Genomic DNA, 22768 nt, shown 5'->3' on the forward strand with positions numbered 1-22768 from the left:
ATTTAATCTAAAATTTTAAAATACCTAAATTTTACAGCTTAAAATAAATGAGTTTAAATAAGCCTAGTCACCGAGCTCGTGCTTGAATCCATTTTTCGGTTTAAACTGGTTATGCTCAAAAGTTTTTTTTTAATTAAAAATTCCTCAATTTTTTTAAATGTTAGGTTATTTTATTTTTAAAATATATATTTAATAATAAAGTTAAAAACTTGTTAAATTTTTAAGTAGAATTAATGATGTTTAAAGTTTTTTTTTTCAGTGAAATCAAAGAAAATATATTAAAAAATTCCAACCTCGTAACCCCCCCCCCCCCCAACAAGAAATTGAACTTTTTAAAATCTTAAAACCTTGTATTATAGCTAAGTCAATATCACATCGCCACAAGGGTATAAAATCTAATTATTCTCGATGAGGCAATCCTTGTGCTTCCCTCTCAATGCCACTGTTTAGGGGAAAAAGTCAAAACACCAATACGTTCAAGTGCAAGTAATTACTTAAAGCTCTAGAAGTAATTTTAATATATGTTCATTTACTTACAGGACCATATTGTAAACATATCTTTTGCTATGAATTGATTATTCAAAGAGAGTATTAAGACAAGGGAAGTTGAGTTTGGATCCAGAAGGAATCTCCGGCAAGTTCCACGATTGCAAGGTGTTGTATGCACCCTCCTTTGTTCCCACTGAAACGGTAGGTTCGACAGAGAGATAAGGCAGACTAGATCAAACATCCCCTCATGAACAAGTAACAAATGATGTGAATAACAAACTGCTTTCCACAAAACAACTATTTACCATTAAATTCAATCGTTGAGCAAGTTTAAAGAAATCCAGGGAAGAAAAATATGACAGATCCACAGTTCCTACGTCATCATTCAAATACCAATAATTTGAAACCAATGAAGGTGCATTCAGCTCAGAGCATTGTTATAATAATGGATTTCCTACTTTAATTGAAAGAAAATGACTTTTATACAAACGGAGTACAAGTTCCTCTAGACAATAAATAAAACCAGGAAGTAGTTAGATCAAAGATTAAAAACCCTGGCAAAACCATGGAGTTGCGCAGATATCAGTTATGCCCAAGGCTCCTCAACCCGCATGCAGCCAGCGCCCCAAAAATCTGCAGATTATACTTCCACATAGGAATGAACTTCTAAACCGATGGTGCGCTTCGGGGTTGCTATCTTGCAGGTTGCAATGTTGATGGAGTCGGCAACTTACCCTCTTAAATCGGTAACACAAGCAAGTCAATTTTTCGAGTATGATTTAAAGAACACGGCTTTCAGATAATCAAAATAACAAAAGCACAACGCTGGCAGCCAAAAACATATTTATCCCGGTTGTTATAAAAGTCACTTGAAGAACTAGTTATAAAATTTGACAGCCTGAATAGATGCTGTGTGTGACACTTTTTCCCCGTCCAAGCAGAAACAAAATAACTAAAATAACTACATTTACAACTTAAATAATCTCAGCTTATAAAGTGGCAACTAGAGGATGAACAGCCATTCCCGTATTGCTCAATCTCATTAATCCCATTGATCAACAAGTGAGCAACTGACAGCGCATCAATAAAATGCCAGAAAAATGATCTTTTTTTTTGGGGGGAAAAAAAGGGTCTAAGATGAGGCCCCAAATTAGGATTAACAAAACATCACGGGATAAAATAGTTTACAAATTAACGCGCCAATTTTTTGTTTAAAAATAAATTAGCTATACTACATGTCCAGGAGACAAAGGAAAGGGTGAAGCTAATAACAGTTATCAGCAGTCACTAGTATCTTTTACTACACTGTCTAGAGCATGCGCATTGACAATTTATCAAAAATGAGCATACACCCTGACAGAAGATCAGTGCCTTCTCTTATCAAGCTTTCTTCATCAGGAAAACCCAAGTTTAAACCAAAATTAACCTAGCTTCCAAATGTCAGTGCGAGTTAGCAGAGAATGAGAATCTCTGGTGAAGAATAAGAAATTGAACCATAATTGATCAGCAAGAAGGTGTCATAGGTGAACTTTATTTTCTTTTCTTTTTCATTGTCTTCTTTTTATATCTTGACATCATCCTATTTACCCATGGGCAATGAGTTTAATTAGGAGTATGTGCTTCCACACAACACACGTGGAAGCAGAGCACGATGTCCAACCACAGAAAAGGAGGGCCAAATATGTGATAAAATAAACAGGAACTCACCTAAGTTTTATTAGATAATATACGATTCACAAGATCCTCATTGATGGAAACAGGCAATGGGGGCATTTGGCTCATTATGCCAGGCATCTCTCTCATGCTGCACAAAAATTGTTAATGAACTTCACAAAGCAATAGACTTCAAATCCAAATCTGAATGAGACTGAACTCGCATGATATTAATGGTATATTGGATAAGAATCACATACTCATTAAGGATGGTACTAATGTTGTGCCTTGTTTGGCAAAAGAGGTCGATGTTATCCTGAAACTGTACCATATCACATCATATCATTAACTAGGATGGCTTGAAGGCCAAGACTGTTCTATATTAATAAAGACAACATGAGAATGCACAAAAAGAGTTCAGGAAAGGAGTAAATTTGTAACATAAATGTAACGAAATAAGGAAATAAGCATAAACCCATTCTTACAAGTTGATGCAAAATTTAGATTATCAAATATTTTGTACAGGTACTAAAAAACAGTTACGTATGAGTGCCTGATATGAACTGGAAACAAAATATCGGTGGGGTATGTCCATAAGCATAAGATGCTTAATTTAGGCAGAGGGTAGATGCATAATTTTCTTATTGTCACTTAGTCTTAAGCTTAATCTATAATACAACTAGGATGTGAGATGGATGAGATATGCATGTTGCACAAGCCAGGGGGATGAGAGATTGGAAAGTTCTTTTAAGCTAATGTTTTTGTCTTGCGAGGATTCCAGTCCTCTTTGTATTTGGTACTGAGTTTTCTAAATTACTCATTTTCATATGGAACGAATACAGATGTTCAAGCCCCTCTATATAGCATCAAGGACCACCCCTAACAGCTAGTGACAGACATAACAGGCTTCTCTAGGGAACAACCACAACTACCTTACTAATTAACATCAGAACAATACTCCCTCTATCAAAAGCATCCTTGTCAGTTGTTGATAGAGGTAGAAGAGAAAGAGGGAGAGAGAGAAGAGGAAGACTAATTCCATTCATACCCATCCATTACAACCTGGAGACCTATTTATAGAGAACATACTAAATACCCAAATTACCCTTATATCCCTAATTCCCCTAATGTTCCTAAATCCCATGTATCAATACTCCCGCCAACAAGAGATCCTTGTCCTCAAGGATTAGTACAAAAGCAGAAAGTAAAACTATATATAAAATAAGACTTCTCTGGTGTTTTTTTTTTTTAACCTCAAGTTGTTAAAACTTGTAATAGAAAAGTAATTTGAAAACAAAATTAATGAACATCAAAAACCCAAACTTGCTGCAATTGTCCAAAGGCCCAAAATTTTGCAATTGTCCTTCAATCCTAAGGCCCATTATAGCAATCCACATGGATCCATGTGACACCCATTGCTGAACAATAAGGAATTGTATTTCCAACAGCTTTCTAAAGTAATTAAGGCCTATAAATGCTTAAGAAGCCCAAATCACCTCCAAATAAGCATTGTTAATAAGCCCATGCCTATTACAGTTTTGATAATTGGCATGTGATTATGAATCACACTTAGGGCATGCGTGGTCTTGAAGTGTGCCTAGAAACGCAGAACACATTTGACCCTTGGAGCCAACACTCACTGTCATAGAAGCAAGTCTGTGCTGCCAGAGAAGATTCGAGAACCTCCAACAAAAACCTAAAACCTGCTATCTCTTTGCTAGCACTACTCAACCCAATGCCTTCAACAACCCTACCTAACCTAAGATTCTAGTGGTATGCTATCATTGTCCCTACATAGCTTGGCTTCATCATCAACCCTAAGAACGTCAACTGTGACGGCCTCACACTCACCCCAACCCCCTGCGGTTGCAACTCCATTGGCCCCCAATAAGTCGAGTTCATTAGACCTATGTTCATCATCATTCTGATGAATGTCTTTCTCGTTACCCTTGTCGATGAGCTCAAGAACAAAGTCATAAAAGATGGGTAGTTCAGATTCTTTAGCAATGGCTTCTTGTCCAGACAATTTGACAATGATTGGGTCATCATTTGAGTGAGCTTTTGCCCACAACTGATGGTGCATAAAAGGTTAATGTAATCTTTGTCAATTCTTTGCAAATCAGAATCTAACCTGGTGGGACCAACTGCATCGGTCCAAGCAACAAGAATATTCACTCCTAGGGCAATCAAATTCAGTTTCACAATCTTGGGGTTTAAACCATCTGGTCCTCTGGCTGAAAAAGAAGCCAAAACCAATGCTGGTTTGATTCCAAGCACCATGCCTTTGAAGTCAATGGTGGCCGTGGGATGTGTGGAGGAAGAGACATAATCATGAAGGATAGGAGTGGGCTCAACAAACTCAACGATGCACCAATGATAATAGGTGGGAATGTCTATGAAAATTCGTGAGCCACCATCATCACCATTGAAATTCAAGTCAAGCTTCAACATTTTGAGCATCTCATAGGCTTCCTCTCCATTCGTAGTCAATCCAGCAACTTCATCCTATGTCACTTTTGTAGTCCTCTGCTCTCGATTTGCTCCAATCTCCTTGTCATTCTCATGTTTTTCTTCTTCATCTCTGTCAAGGTCATTCAATTCTACCATCGTTTCGGCGTCGATGTTACTGTTCTGTTGCTAGTTGTCAAACTCATGCACGTTTCAAACATGGTTCAGCTATCAAACATCTATGAGGATAGTTGATTCAATGACCACAGGAGAGTGCAAGCGCTGGTTGGTAAGTAGTGAGAGCTTAGCCGAGATTTCATGCCTCTAGTGAGAAATGTGAGACATGGTTTGCTTGATCTTAATGAAGCCGACTGCATCTCCAAATGATATTCAAGAGCACCAATGCGTTCATGGGATTGGCTCTTCGGCAAAGCCATTGCCAGAGAGGAGGCTCTGATACCTTTCATAGAGGTAAAAGAGAAAGAGGGAAAGAGAGAAGAGAAAGATTAATTCCATTCATATCCATCCATTACAATCCAGAGAACTATTTATAAAGAATATACTAAATATCCAAACTACCCTTATATTCCTAAATCCCATGTACAAGTTGTGGTACATAAGAAGCGTCAAAATCAGGAAATTGATATTGAATAATAGAAAGCAATTGAATGGCTGAGCATTTGGTACTAATAGAAATTAGAGATCGGCCCATGCGTTGGATCCATTGGATTAATGACCTTGGGCCCCTCCCTTTATTAGTAATCAAAAGATACTTTGCCATTATTCTGTTCTTCCTTATTTTAAGGAGCTGATACCACTTCTGGAGAGTGTAAAACAAGCATGCCAGTTGTCTAGTTGACTTTTCCACCTGTGCATAAATTGAAACACCCAGCCAAGCAAGGAACTCCTGTGCATGATATGAAGACCATCCACTTTGCTTCTTGGTCTTGCACGCAAGTCCATTAATGCACGTAGAGTGGGAAAAGTATAGAAACTGGTATTTGATCTTACAAGACACCATTACAGCCTTTCAATACCCTGTTCATAGAGATATGAGATATTAACCTAAATACCCAAACTGCCCTTTTACCCATAATTCCCCTAATTACCTTAAGTCCTTAACCATTCGTAATTCCCATATATCATCCATCCTCTCCAACTTGCAATACCTAGTGTCTAAAGGAAGAAGAAAGTCCAAGTGACTCAATTATTGGACTCAGATTCACCTCAAACAACCCGCTAGCCTGAAGCTACCAAGTTTAAAAATGCTTTAGGTCCTTACACCAAAGCAGCAACGGAGGGAATTGAACACATGAGCCATGAAGAAGACTTGGGTTCCTTGTTTGTTGAAGCCAGCACATGCATAGAAGCCAGACCGCTAGAGTTGGTGCCTCTGCTTTTGTCAGGAGAATTCATCCAAGACACAGAATCTCTCTCCCAAAATTGACATAAGTGATCATGTTGGGGTGGGCTCTAAACCAAAGTTAAATCTTCAATCTCTCCTCTTGGCTTGTTTTTCATTATGTTGTTAAGCTTCTAGCACTGTAGTACTCTTCTTGGATTGATGATAATAAATTATTTCCTCCTCATTAAACTTTCATGAACACACAATCTTCAAGAATGGTATGCCTCTCACCTTCCAACAACTCCTTCACACTCTCCATCTCCAACTCATGGACCTTTGTGGCTACCTTCTCCAGGCCGTTTTGCAATTCTTTCACTAGTCCAAGCATTTCTCTCATTGCATCATGCATAATTTCACTCATGCCTGCAAATAATTCTTCCTTCAATATTGTGCACATTTCTTGCATAGTTACTTTCAACTTCTTAAGCTATGTCCCTTCGAATTGAGCCATCTATGCTTCCATTTCCCTCCCATTGGAATGAAACTGCTCCAAAACACTTGGTACATAGCTTTCCAAAATACATATGTCCAAGTCCCTTTACATAGCATCAGGGACCACTCTTAACAGTGCATAACAGACTCCTCTAGGAACTACCACAACTACCTCACAGGTGATAGTTGTTAAGACAACCAAGCAATGGAGCTAAGGCTAGAATGGGGGGAAATGGTTGAAAGTTGCAACATATCCAAAAGAAGATAATCACTTTTTTATTCTAATTATTTGGCATTAAAAGGAAACTTTTGGCTTAAGGCTCTAGCTATTCAACCACTCAACCCAGATTACAATTGATAATGGGAATTCAATGCAACAGTAACACCCTAAGACAATCTCAAAAAGGAGAAAAAGCATCAATAAGATTGTATTTGCTGCTTGTTAGGTAAACTATAAAAGAAAAGAAAACTTGAGAATTCCAGAAATGAACTTAAACTGGATTCAAACACAAGTTCAGGAACACAAATACAAAACCAACATTATGTGAACAAAATACTTCTTTCCATTTCTAACAAGTGGTTTATAATGCATCATTAGCACCAGTATTTATAAACGCCCCTATGAAAATTGAAGTTAAAATACCTTGTAAGTAGATAAATTGGCAGTGATTTGACAAAAAGCTTGAGCATTCTGCTCCAAGAGTTGCTTCATAGGACCACAAATTCCTGATAGCACATAAGAATACAAGTGACTGCCAAACGTAAAAACCAGTGCAAGGGGCACAAAAAGGGACAATAAAAGATACCAAGGACCAATAGTTCAGAGAGATTATGCAAAACATGGCAAGAATTAGGCAACTACCAAGAACACAGAAAATGAAAGATAACATGGGCCAATAATTTTAAGAGATTGAGTAAAATGCAACAACATTTAGGCAAGTAAGTGATAGTAAATATTGACTTGCATCAAAGACCATGACAACTCAAAGCTTAAACCATTAAGTGAAGGTCCATGAGTCGTTATTGTCAGAAATTGCTATTGATTTTACTTAACTTTTTTTAAATTTTAAACAAGGATCATTTGCTTTTTAATTATTCTTGGATAATATTTCTATGTTATGATATTTTGAGTTTTCCAATTCAATAGTGATAGATCCTGTTTTGATTAGGATAAGATCATTTAAAATATTTTGCTTAGATATGTTTTATCACGTGGTTATTTGAGTTTTTTCTCTTCTGTAAATTTAGAATTGCTTCCATATAACAAAATAATAAGTTCAGTGAGAATTACACCTTGAATTTCTACAGTTATAATATCTAAATCTCCTCATAAAATCCTTTGGCGCTTGAAGGGCAAACACAGCACAAGCCCACTATACCTTATGCTTAAATTTTAATGATGAGATTGAGCACCAAGGTCCAAACTCCTATCATAGGTCTCATTCCTTATCAAGAGGCACTCAACCAAAAGCGTTAAGCTATCAAATGAATTCCCATGAATGTTTTATTAACAATCTAACAATAAGAATAGCATCAACTATAATCTAAAGAACAAGATTTGACTCTTAATATGCACATGCATATCGATCGAAACTTGGTAATATGAAATACCAACTCCCACATTGAGTTGTATGGGATGTCAATGAGGTATTTAACTGAGTTGGTTCTCCCACCTCAATAGTTATCATTTGGAGTAAGATTCTCCATCCTATTAAGGCACCCATCACATTTGAATATGATGTATGGCTCTCATGGGAACCCACATGAGATGAGAAACTCTCCTCCAAAAGCAAGCCATTGAGGGGAGAGAACCAATCCATTAAGTGTCATATGAAGTATATCATACTACTTAATTTGGAACTAGACATCTTAATTTGGAACTAGACATCTCATATTACATTGGTCTTCATGTCTATTGGCTATCTTCGGAGAGGCAATATTCTAATGGCTACACTCAAAACATTTCACTCAACTGTCTCAATGATCTAATTGATGGGCATGTAAGTGGAATGGGAAACCCTACATAAAAAATTAACTATTAAGATGGAAAAATTAACTCACTTAAGTACTCCATAAAGCATCATATGCTACAAAACATCCCATACTACCTCAGGTTCTAACTTAGAGACACCAAAAGTTTTATTTTTGCAATGCCAAGCAGCTACCTACATACAAATGTTTCTTCAGTCTGAGTTGAGAAGTAGAGGACGTCAATACACCAGTGATAAAGTACTGGTCAGTGTGGGATAATGGGCATTTTGGGAAGTTAGAGAAATATTGGAAAAAATTATGAATTTTAGATATTTTCTATTTCATAACATTTAGATTATTTTTACGGATAATCTAGTTCTTAGTGCAAAGAAAAGAGAAGAAACTAATTGTAAATTTGAGTTATGAAGGAAAACATTAAAGTCAAAAGGTTTCCACTTGAGTAGGAGTAAAAAATAACATTTGCATTGTAATTTTGATAAGAGGTCAATAAGTAGTAATTTCGAAGTGAAATTAGGAGATCAAATAATACTTCAAGTGAAAAAGTTCAGATATTTGGGAGCCACTATTCAACATGATGGGAAAATTGATAGAGATGTTGCACATAGGATGCAAAATGGGTGATTTAATTGAAAAAAAGCTAAAGAAGTTATTTGTTATCAAAAGGTACCTAATAAACTTAAAGGGAAGTTTTATTGAACTGCTATAAGACCAACTATGTTATATAGTACTAAATATTAGGTTTTAACGGGACAACAAGAGCATAAAGTTAGAATAGTAAAGATGAAAATGTTGAGATGGATGTGTAGGTATATATGTAAAAATAAAATTCAAAATGAGCATATACATGAAAAAATGAGCATGGCATCTATAGTGGGAAAAAGGGTAGATAATAGTTTAAGATGGTTTGGAAATCACAAAAAAAGACGAGGCACCGATAAAGAGAGCACAACTGATAATTTTGAGCCTTGTTAAAAAGGGTAAATGAAGATGAAAGAAAACACTTATGGAAGTTGTTGACCGAAACCTCTTAGTTAACAACAATTATAAAAGTTTGGTAAATGATATAGCACAATGACATCGTGCAATTCATGTGGCTAATCCCACCTAGTGGGATAAGACTTCTTCTTGTTTGTTTCTCAAATGTTCTTCTATTATCTTCAATCAGAAAACAAAATAATTATGGCATCCCTAGTCCTAAAATAGTGAAGTCCCTCTTACTCTCTCGTTACTATTCTAGACTACTTCCTCACAACTATATCAACATTTTCAGTATGGTGTAATTAATAGTTTATAATAAATGAACAGTGGAGGATATCAGACAAGTAAAAACAACATAATTCAGCAGCCAATAAGTCAACTACTTTTATGTTCTCATCACTTAATGAGACTGTAGAGATATTGTATTTATTGTAAATATTATTATCTGATTATTAGGAGTTAATAGGATTTATTAGAATTATTAGCATTTATTAGCCATTTATTTGCTTGTCTCCTAACTTTGTGTATATATAGTCTTCTGTATCCTACTATTATGATCAATGGAAAATCATATTTTTCCTTTCAAAAATCCCACATGGTATCAGAGCTCATTAGATCAGAACTCTAACTGGTTTTTGTTCTGCCGTATAGCACAGTTTCAAACAAGCTGACGGACAAAACCCTAATGGAGGACGAGAGGCGCCGTTGGATCTCACCGCCGACCAAGGAAGGACTAGAGACATCTGATTAGCGCAACCCCAAAGTTTGGCGTCCGTCGATGGTGCGTGGCTATCACAAGCGCCACTAGTCCAATCGACATCAGAGGGAGAATCCGAGCACGTGGTGGAGCGTGGCAAGCTGTTTCCTGGCAACGACGACTTGTTCCAGCAACGATGGACCATTTCCGACCTAGTCTCAGCATTTTCCTGTTGTGGGTCTTCCAAGCCTTCACCTTGTTCGTTGAATGTGCGTACTGTAAGAACAAATTGGACCTAAAAAACACAAATACCCAAAAATTTCTAAGGAAAATGGGACTTCTAATCCTAGAAGTGGTATGTCTTGGTCTTCTTGATCTGATTTGTACCCGTTTGCTCATAAAGTTTTGACAATGGATGATGAAACTTGCAAAACTGTCATCAAAAGTTGTTGAATCAAATGCACTGTGTTAGTCAGATTCCACGGTCAGTCTTTATATTCTTGGCACAAAGAGGAAATTTTCTTCAAGCCTTAAAAATGTGGAGGGCTGAAACAGCGTGGATCGTAGACTCTGGCACATCGGATCACATGAACAATAACCACCAATTATTTTCTACATATACTCCATGTGCTGGAAATTTGAAAGTCAAAATTGCAGATGGGTCTCTTGCTCCTATTACAAGGAAAGAGAGTATTCATATCTCTAAATCTATCACTCCAGAATCTGTTCTTCGTGTACCAAAATTAGCATGCAATTTGTTGTCTGTTAGCCAACTAACAAAGCAATCTAAATGTTGTGCTAATTTTCTTCCAACCCACTGTGTCTTTCAAGATCTATCATTGGGTATGACAATTGGACGTGCTAAAGAGTGCGAGGGACTCTACTTCCTTGAGAATGCTAGAGTGAGTCACCATCAAGCCACTAATGTATGTAACTCTATATCAACCTCTAAAGATACAAATAATCTGTTATGGCACAAGAGGATGGGGCATCCTAATTTTCATTATTTATCTCGTTTGTTCCCAAACCTTTGCCCTGCCAACCATAATGTCAAATGTGAAGTGTGTGAACTGGCAAAGCACCAACGAACATCATTTCCTGGAAAACCATATACACCCACCAAACCATTTGTTACCATACATAGTGATCTATGGGGTCCACCTCTTATCTCAAATCGCACCAAATCAAAATGGTTCATTACCTTCATCGATGATTATACTCATGTTTGTTGGGTGTATCTCCCAAAAGACAAGTCTAAGACTGCATCCGTCTTTATCAATTTCTTTACCATGATAAAAACCCAATTCAACACAAATATCCAAGTTCTATATACCGACAATGGTACTAAATATTTTAACCAAGTCTTGAGCACCTTTCTTCACAAGCATGGCATTTTCCATCAAAGCACCTGTGCCCATACACCCCAACAAAACAGGATTGCAGAAAGGAAAAATAGACATATTCTTGAAGTGGCTAGGGCCCTTATGTTCGCCCATAATGTCCCAAAGTTTTAGTGGGGGGATGCCATCTTAACTGCAACCTATCTCATCAATTGAATGCCCAGTCGTATTTTGTCTTTTGATACTCCTCTTCAAAAATTGCAAAGTATTTACTTCACATCTCATATTGAAACCAACATCCCTCTTCGTGTCTTTGGGTGTACAGCCTTTGTTCACATCCATCAATCTAGTAAACTTGGACCTTGTGCTACAAAATGCATATTCCTTGGTTATTCCCCTACTCAAAAGGGATACAAATGTTTCGATCCTATTTCCAAACACATGTTTGTAAGCCTTGATGTTACTTTTCATAAAGATATGCCCTTTTACCCCAATTCTTCAATTCAGGGGGAAAGTATAGGTGAATCTCAGACTTGGGAACAAGAGATTAACAAAGAACAAGTGCTTCCTTATTCTTGGTCCATACCAGCAGACTTATTACCACCTCAATTACCAGAACCCTCATTCTCATCCGAACCCTTACCACCATCACCATCTCTTGTGCCAGTTACAAAAGATAATTCAACATCAGGGGGAGATATAGAGAGGCAAAAAGACAAAGACTTGTTGGTTTATTCTCGAAAGCATAAATACAAGGAAGGAGAGCAACTTGTATTTGAAGCACCAAAGGAGTCAGAACCAGTGATAGCTCCTGAATCACCTCAGCAAAGTCCTGACCAGGTGAGTGTTCAATCTGATCTTGATTTACCCATTGCTCTCAGAAAACAACCTCGCTCTTGTACTTTGCACCCAATACAAAAGCACATATCCTACAAGGCTCTTTCTCCAAGTTATAGTGCTTTTGTCACTAGTCTAGATAAAGTTGTTGTTCCTAACAATATTGAAGAGGCATTGGAAATACCAAAATGAAGAAATGCAGTCATAGAGGAAATGAGAGCCCTAAAGAAGAATGGAACATGGGAGATTGTTCAAGGTCAAGTGGCCAGAAGCTTGTAAGCTGCAAGTGGATTTTCACCCCAAAGTACAAGGCCAATGAAACTCTTGACAAGTTAAAAGCACGCTTGGTAGCAAGAGGGTTTACTCAGACATATGGTATCGACTACAAAGAGACTTTTGCACCAGTGGCAAAATTAAACACCATTAGGGTTCTCTTATCCGTAGCAGCTGATCTAGAATGGCCACTCCATCAGCTTGACATCAAGAATGCTTTCTTAAATGGAGAACTAAAAGAAGTTTACGTGACTCTACCACCAGGATTTGATAGAGGCAGAGGTGATCAAGTATGCAGATTGAAGAAATCTCTATATGGCCTAAAGCAATCTCCTAGGGCATGGTTTGACAGATTCTCAAAAGTCCTCAAGCGAGAAGGCTATAAGCAGGGATTGTCAAACCGTATAATGTTTGTTAAAGTTGAGGGAGGTAAAAGGTGTATCCTTATTGTATATGTTGATGACATTATTCTTACAGGAGATTATCTTGAGGAAATCACAAGAGTAAAGGTTGTTCTGGGCAAAGAATTCGAGGTAAAAGACCTTGCTGCCTTGAAATACTTCCTTGGGATGGAAGTTGCGAGGTCAAGGAAAGGTATTTATGTATCTCAGAGGATATATATTTGATCTTCTGAAGAAAACAGGTATGTTAGGTTGTAGGCTAGCTGAAACCCCTATTGTGGTTCCGAAGAAAAAGCAGCCTACGAAGAATAAGGAAGAGTCAAAAGAAGAAGATGATTCTTATGATGAGGTTGAAAAAGAAGACAATGAGAATGAAGAGGCCACTAATAAAGAGAGATATCAGAGGCTTGTCGGGAAGTTGATTTACCTCTCCCATACAAGACTAGATATTGCCTTTGCAGTAAGTATGGCTAGCCAATACATGTCTGAACCGAAGAAGAAGCATATGAAAGCAGTCTATAGGATCTTGAGATATTTAAAGGGCACTGCTGGTAGAAGATTATTCTTCCAGAAACAAGAACAAAGAACCATAGAGGTCTACACAGAGGCAGATTGGGGAGGAACTCATCCTGATAGAAGATCAACTTCTAGTTATTGTTCCTTTGTTTGGGGGAACTTAGTTACCTGGAAGAGTCAAAAGCAAAGGGTTGTCTCTAAGAGTAGTGCTAAGTCCGAGTTAAGAGCTTTGGCTCAAAGAATAATGGAAGAGTTATGGCTGAAACGAATCCTAGAAGAGATACATGTCGAAGTGGACTCACCATTAAAACTTTATTGTGACAATAAGGCAGCTATAAACATGGCCTTAAATCCTGTTCAACATGAGAAATCAAAACATGCGGAGGTGGATAGACATTTCATCAGAGAAAAAGTAGAAGAAGGAATCATATGTTTGATTTATTTACCTACAAACCTTCAAGCTGCAGATGTTTTGACGAAGGGATTACATAAGCCCACATTTAAAAGTTGCATAAGCAAGTTGGACATGATTAACATCTATGATCCAATTTGAGGGGGAGTGTGGAGATATTGTATTTATTGTAAATATTATTATCTGATTATTAAGAGTTAATAGGATTTATTAGAATTATTAGCCATTTATTTGCTTGTCTCTTAGCTTTGTGTATGCATAGTCTTCTGTATTCTACTATTATGATCAATGGAAAATCATATTTCTCCTCTCAAAAATCCCACAGAGACTCTTGCTGTTGTAAACTTCAGAGTATTAAACGGCTATAATTTTTTCAAGTTTCAAGCAGACTAAGTGGCAAAATGCAATGAGCGTTATCTTCCTTAGTAGAGGAGTAAGTTTAGAAATGCTGATAGTCAAAAGCTAAGAATTCCAGCACAAACAGAAGAAGAAAATGATTGGAGCGTATAGCATGACTTTAATGACTAATTGAACAAACAACAAACTAACCATCGCATGGTGTCCTTTTGCTTTGATCCACATGGTTTGACATATCAGAATAGGTGACCATGCTTTGGGGCAGAGCCAAATGCAAATTTGTCTCAGAGCTTGGCATTGCAGGCTTATCCTGAAGAAGCATGACTTTAGAATACTAGTTTTTCAAGCAATATAAGATCCTAAAGACATTAATTGATTCAATTCAAGATATCAAAAACAGGAACCCCATCTAAGGGTTTCAAGTTTCAACATGTTTGCCATGAATACATCTTTTGAGTTAGAATCAATATTAAAAAAAAAAATAGATATGCTAAGTAAGTTGAGAGGAGGCAAATAATTTGATTTCAAACTACAGTTTCTATTTGACCAAATATAATAATATCAGTGAAAAGGAGGAAAGCCACCAAACGCATTGCAAGACTATGTTAATGCCTAATACCTCTACGAAACAACCTAAAAGAATAAAGGCCTCTCAATCTGTCCTGCATCATTTAAAATGCAACTTCATTCACACATACATCATAGATCTTCAATTTCATAAGTATAACATGCTATTAAGTTCAAGACCTGCATATAAGACCAAGCAGAAAAATCAAGTAAAAATAACTCAAAAGTCAAAATTGACTTGGGAATCTTCCAGATTCAATAAATTCAAAGAAAAGGAATAAAAGCATGCTTGCTTCCTAAATTTCTCATACCTTTCTATTGTTGACCTTTTTTCCCACATTATGTTCTTCTGGCTTCCTTCGCTTCCTCTGCAAAAGGTGTTAAACGATATTTTAAGCTCCAATAAACATACGTTCTGCTTTTTCTTTGAGAACCAGTTCGTGATCATAGAAGAATTGGTTAACGCAGTTTGGCTTTTTATGCTTCTGGTTTATTCATTCTTCTGTTAATTATGTTTGTTGTTTATTGATTTGTCTAATTTCTTGATTGGCCCAAAAAAAGGCTCCAATAAGTTATGCGTAGGTACAATTTACAAAATTCTCCAGGTCCAACACTTAACGCACTATTCTCATACACGGGGAAAATTCAAGGAAAGTTAGTCCAGTAATCTGGTTCACATAATCAAGGAATTTTTTTTTTTTTTTTTTTGCCGGGAGGGGGGGGTTTGAGGTGGATGGTTTTGTGCTTGTGAAGCCTAAGTTCCACAGTGAGATTTTAAGATTAGGATCAGCATATATTTGAGGATATTAGTCAAAAAAGAAAGGATCTTTAAGAGAAATTAATTCTTTAGATAGGTTGACAAAGGAGAGGGTTCTTTCCTCAGTGCAACAGGATTAGAGACAAGGGTAAAGGAACAAATTCAAAAAGGCTCTGCTAAGCATAGATAACAGTTGTAGAAAAACTTTTTGGCTTTAATGGGCAAAGAAAGGAGATGCAAAACTCAAGGCTGTTCCACAGAGTCACTACCTGTAGAAGCAGACAGATAATGGTGATTTCTTCTGACATGTGTGTACGAAATTTGCCTAATTTATCTTCACAGTCTAGCAGTGAGTTGATTTGCAATAACTCTTTGGTATTCTTGGAGAAAGTTGGCTGTGTGCTACTTCTTTGGATCAGTTTCTCCAAATTCACTTTAATTTTGGAGGAATGTGCTGTTTAAGGGACATTATGGTTTGTTTGGGTCATGAGAAATCCCCATGAATTCAAGGGTTTACCTTTGTATTTAAACATGGAATAGAACTGTTTATATGGCTACTCTTTGGTGCTCAGGTCACGAATGTTTCATGGAAATCCATTTCTGATGCGCAAAGAGATTCAACAGCTCTTCAAAAGAAATCAGCTTCTTAGGACTCTGTTACATTTTCATTTATGCATGACCTTTAGTGTTTTTAAATTTTATTTGAAATATTTTTATCCTAAAAAAATCGTACTTTATCCTCTATCTAATACAATTTCTTTCTACATAAAAACTTGTTAAAAACCTGGAGCATGAGGATGGTAGGTTACGAAGAGCAGTTATATACCATTTTTTATATATTTGGAAGATCACCATGGGCTGCTTAATCATGGTTTGGATGGATGTCCTATTAGTCTGCTAAGGGTTGGGATGATTCAATGTACAATCCATTCATCCTTTACATAGATCCAAATAATTCAAGACAATAACTTCATGCAGAAAGATTTTTCATTGACCAAGTGATTGCCCATGCAACCGTCTAGAAGATGTTGCTGTTCATAAAGGAGTGTCTCCAAAAGCTAACAGAGAATTAAAGGGAATAAAGGAAAAAAGTTTAAGCTCGAACAGATAAAAGAAGACATTTTCAAGGTAAAACACGATGCAATGGGAAAAGTTAAAGCAGAAAAAAGAAACCTTAATATGAAATATCATGTGACATGGTGATAATGAAATAAAACAACAGCAGAATGGTAAGGGAAAGAAGGATGAGAAAAATCTATTTTGTTATGTAAAAGTAGGCAAATCAAATGTTAATCAACGTCTCCATCTCCCTTTTCAAAAGGAAAACACATGAGCCTCTAATGACTGATTTAACAAAATCTGAGCTTGCTATTGACTGAGTAAATAAGGCAACCAACATTATATACTCCATAATAGATTTAAAAACATAAGAAAATAATATAAACTGAAAGCAACCTAACAAGTGCAGAAGTTATTATTTAAATAAAAATAGAACAATAGCCACTCAAGTAATATATACGTACCATTAATAGACAATATCAAAATATGACAGCATTGTTAAAAGTAAAAGAGCTTACTGTCATCCACCTACACCTCAAAGCAACATCACGGACAGTTTTATCAGGTAATGTGGCAGCAATCTTGATATACCTCATGATGCTTGGCTCGTCAGCATATCTATATATAAAACAGAAAAATTAAGACAACAAGGATAACATAAAGAGAAATAGAATATCATTGCAAGAATGTATGAATACGCTGTAAAATCAAATGTTGCATGGCCACTCTATTCTTAATCATTTTTAAATAATGTTAACAAGGGAAATAACACCATAGAATTTTAAGGAGGAATTGGAACTTCAAAACATGAAACTTCACAAGTTCAAAGATATGAAATCCTCATATCAGAAATACAGGCAAAATATCAAAAACAGAAGTAACCAAAGTCCTATTAAACTGATCAATGTAGGAAGGCTGTTCAATCTCTTAGAATTTTAAGAAGGCCTTGATAAAAGTAAAAGAAAGCATTATGTCCTTAAAGACAATTGTTTTAATCTCTAAGACGCCTTTAAATTTTGACTACGTAAGATCTCAAATTTCAATGTCAAATTGCCCATCAAATGTCACCCTTATGTCACATGATGGATGAACAATGAATCCTAGAATCTATCAACAGTTATCATACTGAAACAATAAATAAATGAAGCATTAAAAATAGAAGAATAATACATTTTGCACTGCATTCCCAGGCTTATAAAATTATAACAATTGGAGAAGAACAATGAAACAATACTTGTGACAAAAAATCCTGCAGCTTTAAAATATACATGAATAGTACACTATTGATCTCATATTCTATTGCTCTTTAATTTTCTAAACAGTACAGCAAAGAAATATGTGATTTAAGATAAACAGTGCCATGAATCAGCATTTAAAAGTACAAGTGTGTAAGAGAGAGGGGAAACAATGAAGTGAGAAATTTAATGATCTTTTGTCTGTTTCTTTAATAATTATATGATCATTCATAAATAGACTTAGATTTGATAATTACTGAAACTGCAGGTAGGTAACAATGGAAAAATAAGAAAGGCATGACCGAGATTGTCACATATTAATTTCATCACGAAGTAGTAAGATGCAAACAAGTTACTATACAGGAGATACACAAACTAGCGCCAAAAAGAGTCAAAACAGAAACTTTTACTCAGAACAAACTGCTCACCTAGATAGGCCCTCCTCCAATCTGTACTGTTCTTCAACAGACCATTCAACAGCTAATACTGTATCATGCTTCAGGCCTGGGACCGAATCAAGAAGAAGCGAAGAACCTGATGAATTATTGGCTTGACTTATGACAGAGTTACTGCTAATCATGCCCGTGTTTCCAGAATATATCAACCCAGAAGTACTGTTCAAGCCAAAGTAAGTACCCATAGGAACCATCTCGGACAAATTGTTTATAGAACCAGACTGAAACGATATTGCATGCTGGTTCAAGGCAGAACCTATATCTTCACCTCGAAACCCTGAGTTTGACTCTGCTGCCATCTGTTTCTTTCTTGTATCTAACAAGTTACTCAAATCACATACGCTAAAAAGCAATTCCAAGAAATCAAAGACTATGATTTTACTTCGTCACTGAAGCAACAAGCATTTTTCAAAGGGACAAACAAGACCAACAGCAAAGTCTGCCCAAATTCACAACTTCTGGGTGCCCGTCCAAGATTAGGATCATTTGAATAGTTCCAAGAGGACCCCCCAAGAATAAGAGACGTAAAGCCGCCAGAGCGATTCAGGGAATGTTGCTCAGAGCAAAAATATGCCCCAGAATTACTAAATAAAGCCGCTGGATACTTCTATGAGCAAGGAAATGGAGGAGAATCTAAACAAGTCTGAAGTTAAAACCCACAAAAGCCAAATCAGTATCAAGTTAAAGAAGAAAAGACTTCCATCTTGAAAACAATTACGAAGGAGAGCTCCAATTAAAGCCCTAACAACCGCTAATCGGAGGGAATACTGAATAGAGAGAGAGAGAGAGAGAGAGAGAGAGAGTTACCTTTCAAATAGCAAATTTTAGAGTAGCCCAGCTTGATGTTGTGGTGGATGTACTGCTTTACCTTTCACTAGAGTGCTATCGCTACCACCGTGTGGCATTTGCTGCTTTCTGGGTTGCGGGGTTCTCTGTTTTGTTTGTCACACACACACACACACTCTCTCTCTCTCTCTCTCTCTCTCTAGAGAGACAAGACATGGCTTAGAGCTCTGCCAATAGCCAAGCAGAGAAAGGCGAAAAAGGTAACAGGCACCTTATTTTCTAAAATGATAATGGATGGTTGTGGATCTTGGAATTCAGCAACAGTGCGAATCCCAATAAGCATTTGATGCTAATCATTGTGGACTCCAGTCACTCCACCTCCGCCTTTTTTTCTTCGCTCTAATTTACTTTTTAGTCTTTTTCTTTTGATTAATTTGAGCGTGATAGAATTAATTTACGATTTAGTTGGATCTAGTTTATATTCAAGGAAAAGGCTTGCTGTGGGGCTGTAAGTTCGTAGAGCATACCAGGATCAACTTTTAAAAGTTAATAATAATAATAATAATAATAATAATAAGATAATGCTGATTCATCAACCATATCTTTATACTCTTTCTCTCTAAATTATAAGTAATTTAATATATAATTAAGTATATCAATAAAATTAAATAATAATATTTTATAAACTTACTTTTTCACAAAAAAAAAATATAAACTTTTAAAAATAACATTCATTCAATATAACTTTAAATCTACACACTTAATTACACTACAATCATTTTAAAAAATCTTATTTCTATCAAATTTTTTTATATTTTAAGATAATAAAATATTTTTAAAATTATCAACTAACTTTTATAATTAATTTTTCAATTATATCCTTTTTTCATTTATTGTTCTTTTTGAAAAAAAATTATGTATTAAAATTTTAATTACTATTATCAAGGATTTTATATAGTGTATTTAATATTATGTATTTTATATAGGTAACTGGGAGAATTTTTTGTTATGCTTTTGTGTGTTAGTTGATTTATTGATTTATATTTGATAATTTAAAAGTGTAAAAATTGAATGAGATGCAAGTGCGGACGACTTACTTGAAAATATACTATAATGATTTTATAAAGTTTAATGATGTGTTTTCCTTTTAGAGTTTAATGATGTGATATGTTAGTGGATTTCAATTATTTTTATGTTAAGAGGAGTTCAATGACTTGATAAATGAAAAGTTCAACGTAGTAGTGTTTTGTGGAGTTCTATGATGTGATTATAAAGTTCAATGAATGTGTAGATGAGGAGTTCAATGAAATAGAGTAAATTGAGTTCTATGATTTGATTATGTGTGTTAATGTGACGTTATGTATAAGATGGGTACAATGATGATGTGATGCATGCCTGAACATTAAGTAATTGCACGCCTTAAGTTGTTGCATTGTATTTCATTGTATGATCTTAAGAGATGTGTTTTCTCTTAAGAAGAGGAGGAGAGAAGTAAATTCACGTGGTAAGGCTTCCATCTAAACTCAATAGTTTGCCTATGTTTGTCATATGTATTGTCCCATTTGTTCAATGAGGGATTATCACATTGGTTCAACAAGAGACTCGAACCTAGTTAGTTTTTCCACTTGTTTAACAAGGAAATTAGTCTAGAAAAAATGACACCTTATGGTGTGAGAAATGAGGAAAACCGTGACTCACAAGTGAGTTGGAAAACCTTGGCTAAGTAACCTCTCACATGTGTTTGGCTAATGTATTATAGCCCACGGTTTCATGTTAGAGGAATAGAAAAAATATAAAGGAGGAGTGATCATGCATATAGTGTTAAAAAAGTACATAGTTGTCTGTATTGTGATCCTAGTGAAACAAATCATGTGATTAGTCCTATTTCTATATGAAACTGTACTACTAAATCATTATCTCATGAGCATGTGTTATTATGAATAAAATTTTGAATTATGCTCTTAAATATGTTAAATGATATGAAAATTGTTCATCATTACCACTTACATTTAAATTGATTGACATGCATTAGTATAAGTTAGATGGATCTTAATTACTGAGTGGTTATACTCACCTCATTATCTTTAATATTATAGGAACTAGCTTAAGATGACAAGATAGAGAGAAATAGCCTAAGGCATCGGATATTTATAAGCCTCCTTTCTTTTTGAGTATTAATGTGTATATTTTTCAATGATATTGCCAACTAGGGATGATTTATGTTGTGACTTACTTGCACTAAAGTGTTTTGTTAAACTATATAGTGTATTTTAGGCCCTAAGGTGTATATGTATTGATTATGAGACCTAAAGTAAGGTGAAAATACTAGTGCAAGTAAGAGTTATGTATAGCACTTGAATTATGATAATTAAATGATGAAATTTATGATTGGAGCTCTCCCTATTGTTTTTGAACTTAGGGGGTTGAGTAATTAAAAATGATTTCATGTGTATTAATAGTGGTGTGGTCCTGCATAAGTCCATTCTGGTTCATTGAGCGTGTTCTAAGGGGTGTTTGTAGCTTTTGGCTTATGGTAAGAGTTTTGAGCACCCAAGTCATGTGTAATTGTGAAAAATAGTGAATTTCAAAATGGTGTCCAACTTTTGACTGAGAAATAAATTGCATGTGGGACTAAAGTCATCAGTTAGAGTTAAGAGAAAACTCTCTATAAACACTAAATCACATCAATCGGACATTTAATGGAGAAATAAGGCATGTTAAAAGTTTGCCCTATTTGTTGTCAAAACTGTGTAATGCGCAGCTACGTATGGCATAAAGACTCACAAGCTACAGCACAGGTGTATAAGCCGCGATGCATGCCTTTATTTCTACACTATTTCATTGTTTTTCAAATTTTAAGCAAACGCCTTGATTCTTTTTGAGATCTCATGCTTTCACATGTCAATCGAACTATGATTTTTCACTTGTGAAGAACTTTTGGGATGTTTTAAACATTTGAAAATTTAAGATCTCATTTGTGGAATTTAAAAAATTTAGTAATTACCATGATGTTTGGAACTTAGGGAGAATTAGTATAAGTAATCTTACTGGTCTAACCTGGAGATTTTACATAAATGTTATATCATAAATTCCACATGAAGTTTGCCAATTTTTTTTTTGGGAGATACCAATGGTACCAACAAACTCCATTTAACTAATTGGCTTTAGATTTATCAATCTAAAGGATTATAGACCAGTAATGGAGGATTGTAGGTTAAGAACATTGAAGCTTTCAATTGGGCTTTTATTAGCAAGGAATGCTTGGAGAATTATTAGTAATGATATGACTATTTTTAATAAAGTGCTTAGGCATAAGCATCTTTCAATAGAAGACAATTATATTTTCATTTCTAAAGCCTTGCTTCACCTATTTGGAAAGATATTGCGAAATCTAGTAATATCATTACCAATAATCTTCATCAAAGTCTTAGAAATGGTGAGATGGTTTCTTTAAAAAATAGGCATTGGCGGCCTTTGTAGCAATCACAGGTGAAATACATTCATCTTGGAATGTATCTAATCTTATATTGTGCCCTTCTCTGATATGGAATATCCCTTTGCTCAATTCTTTATATTCTTCTACTACTGCTTCATTCATTATAAAGACTTCAATTCCTTGTAATAATCACCTTGATTGTATTAAATGGTCAAAAAAGTTTTTGGGTGATTATTCTATAAA

General features: G+C 35.6%; 1 protein-coding gene across 2 annotated transcripts; it reads right to left on the bottom strand.

The window, feature by feature from the left end:
• Positions 1-461: 461 nt before the first annotated feature.
• LOC129310599 (uncharacterized) lies at positions 462-19404 on the bottom strand. Of its 2 annotated transcripts, none has more exons than XM_054952490.1 (9): positions 19111-19404; positions 18277-18946; positions 17132-17231; positions 15109-15165; positions 14423-14540; positions 7071-7153; positions 2403-2464; positions 2197-2293; positions 462-682 (listed from the first exon to the last, which is right to left on the bottom strand). In XM_054952490.1, exons 2-8 carry the CDS (start codon positions 18600-18602, stop codon positions 2197-2199), a joined length of 843 nt encoding a protein of 280 aa, XP_054808465.1. In that variant the 5' UTR covers positions 18603-18946; positions 19111-19404; the 3' UTR covers positions 462-682. The 2 variants fall into 2 exon arrangements, with proteins under 2 accessions (XP_054808465.1, XP_054808464.1); XM_054952489.1 differs by lacking the exon at positions 462-682 and adding an exon at positions 773-1226 and having other exon boundaries at positions 19111-19401.
• Positions 19405-22768: the final 3364 nt, after the last annotated feature.

This window comes from Prosopis cineraria, unplaced genomic scaffold (assembly GCF_029017545.1).
Source record: "Prosopis cineraria cultivar Desert tree isolate PC_DT_omini unplaced genomic scaffold, ASM2901754v1 PC5, whole genome shotgun sequence".
Taxonomy (NCBI): domain Eukaryota; kingdom Viridiplantae; phylum Streptophyta; class Magnoliopsida; order Fabales; family Fabaceae; genus Prosopis; species Prosopis cineraria.

What these genes read in the sequence shown, in the direction of transcription:
- LOC129310599 (XM_054952490.1), bottom strand. Translation starts at nt 18,602, where the DNA reads ATGGCAGCAGAGTCAAACTCAGGGTTTCGAGGTGAAGATATAGGTTCT. An exon ending in TTGGAGGAGGGCCTATCTAG is followed by an intron (nt 17,232 to 18,276) that starts GTGAGCAGTTTG and finishes TTTTATATATAG; the next exon opens with ATATGCTGACGAGCCAAGCA. An exon ending in AAAAGGTCAACAATAGAAAG is followed by an intron (nt 14,541 to 15,108) that starts GTATGAGAAATT and finishes ATGCTTCTTCAG; the next exon opens with GATAAGCCTGCAATGCCAAG.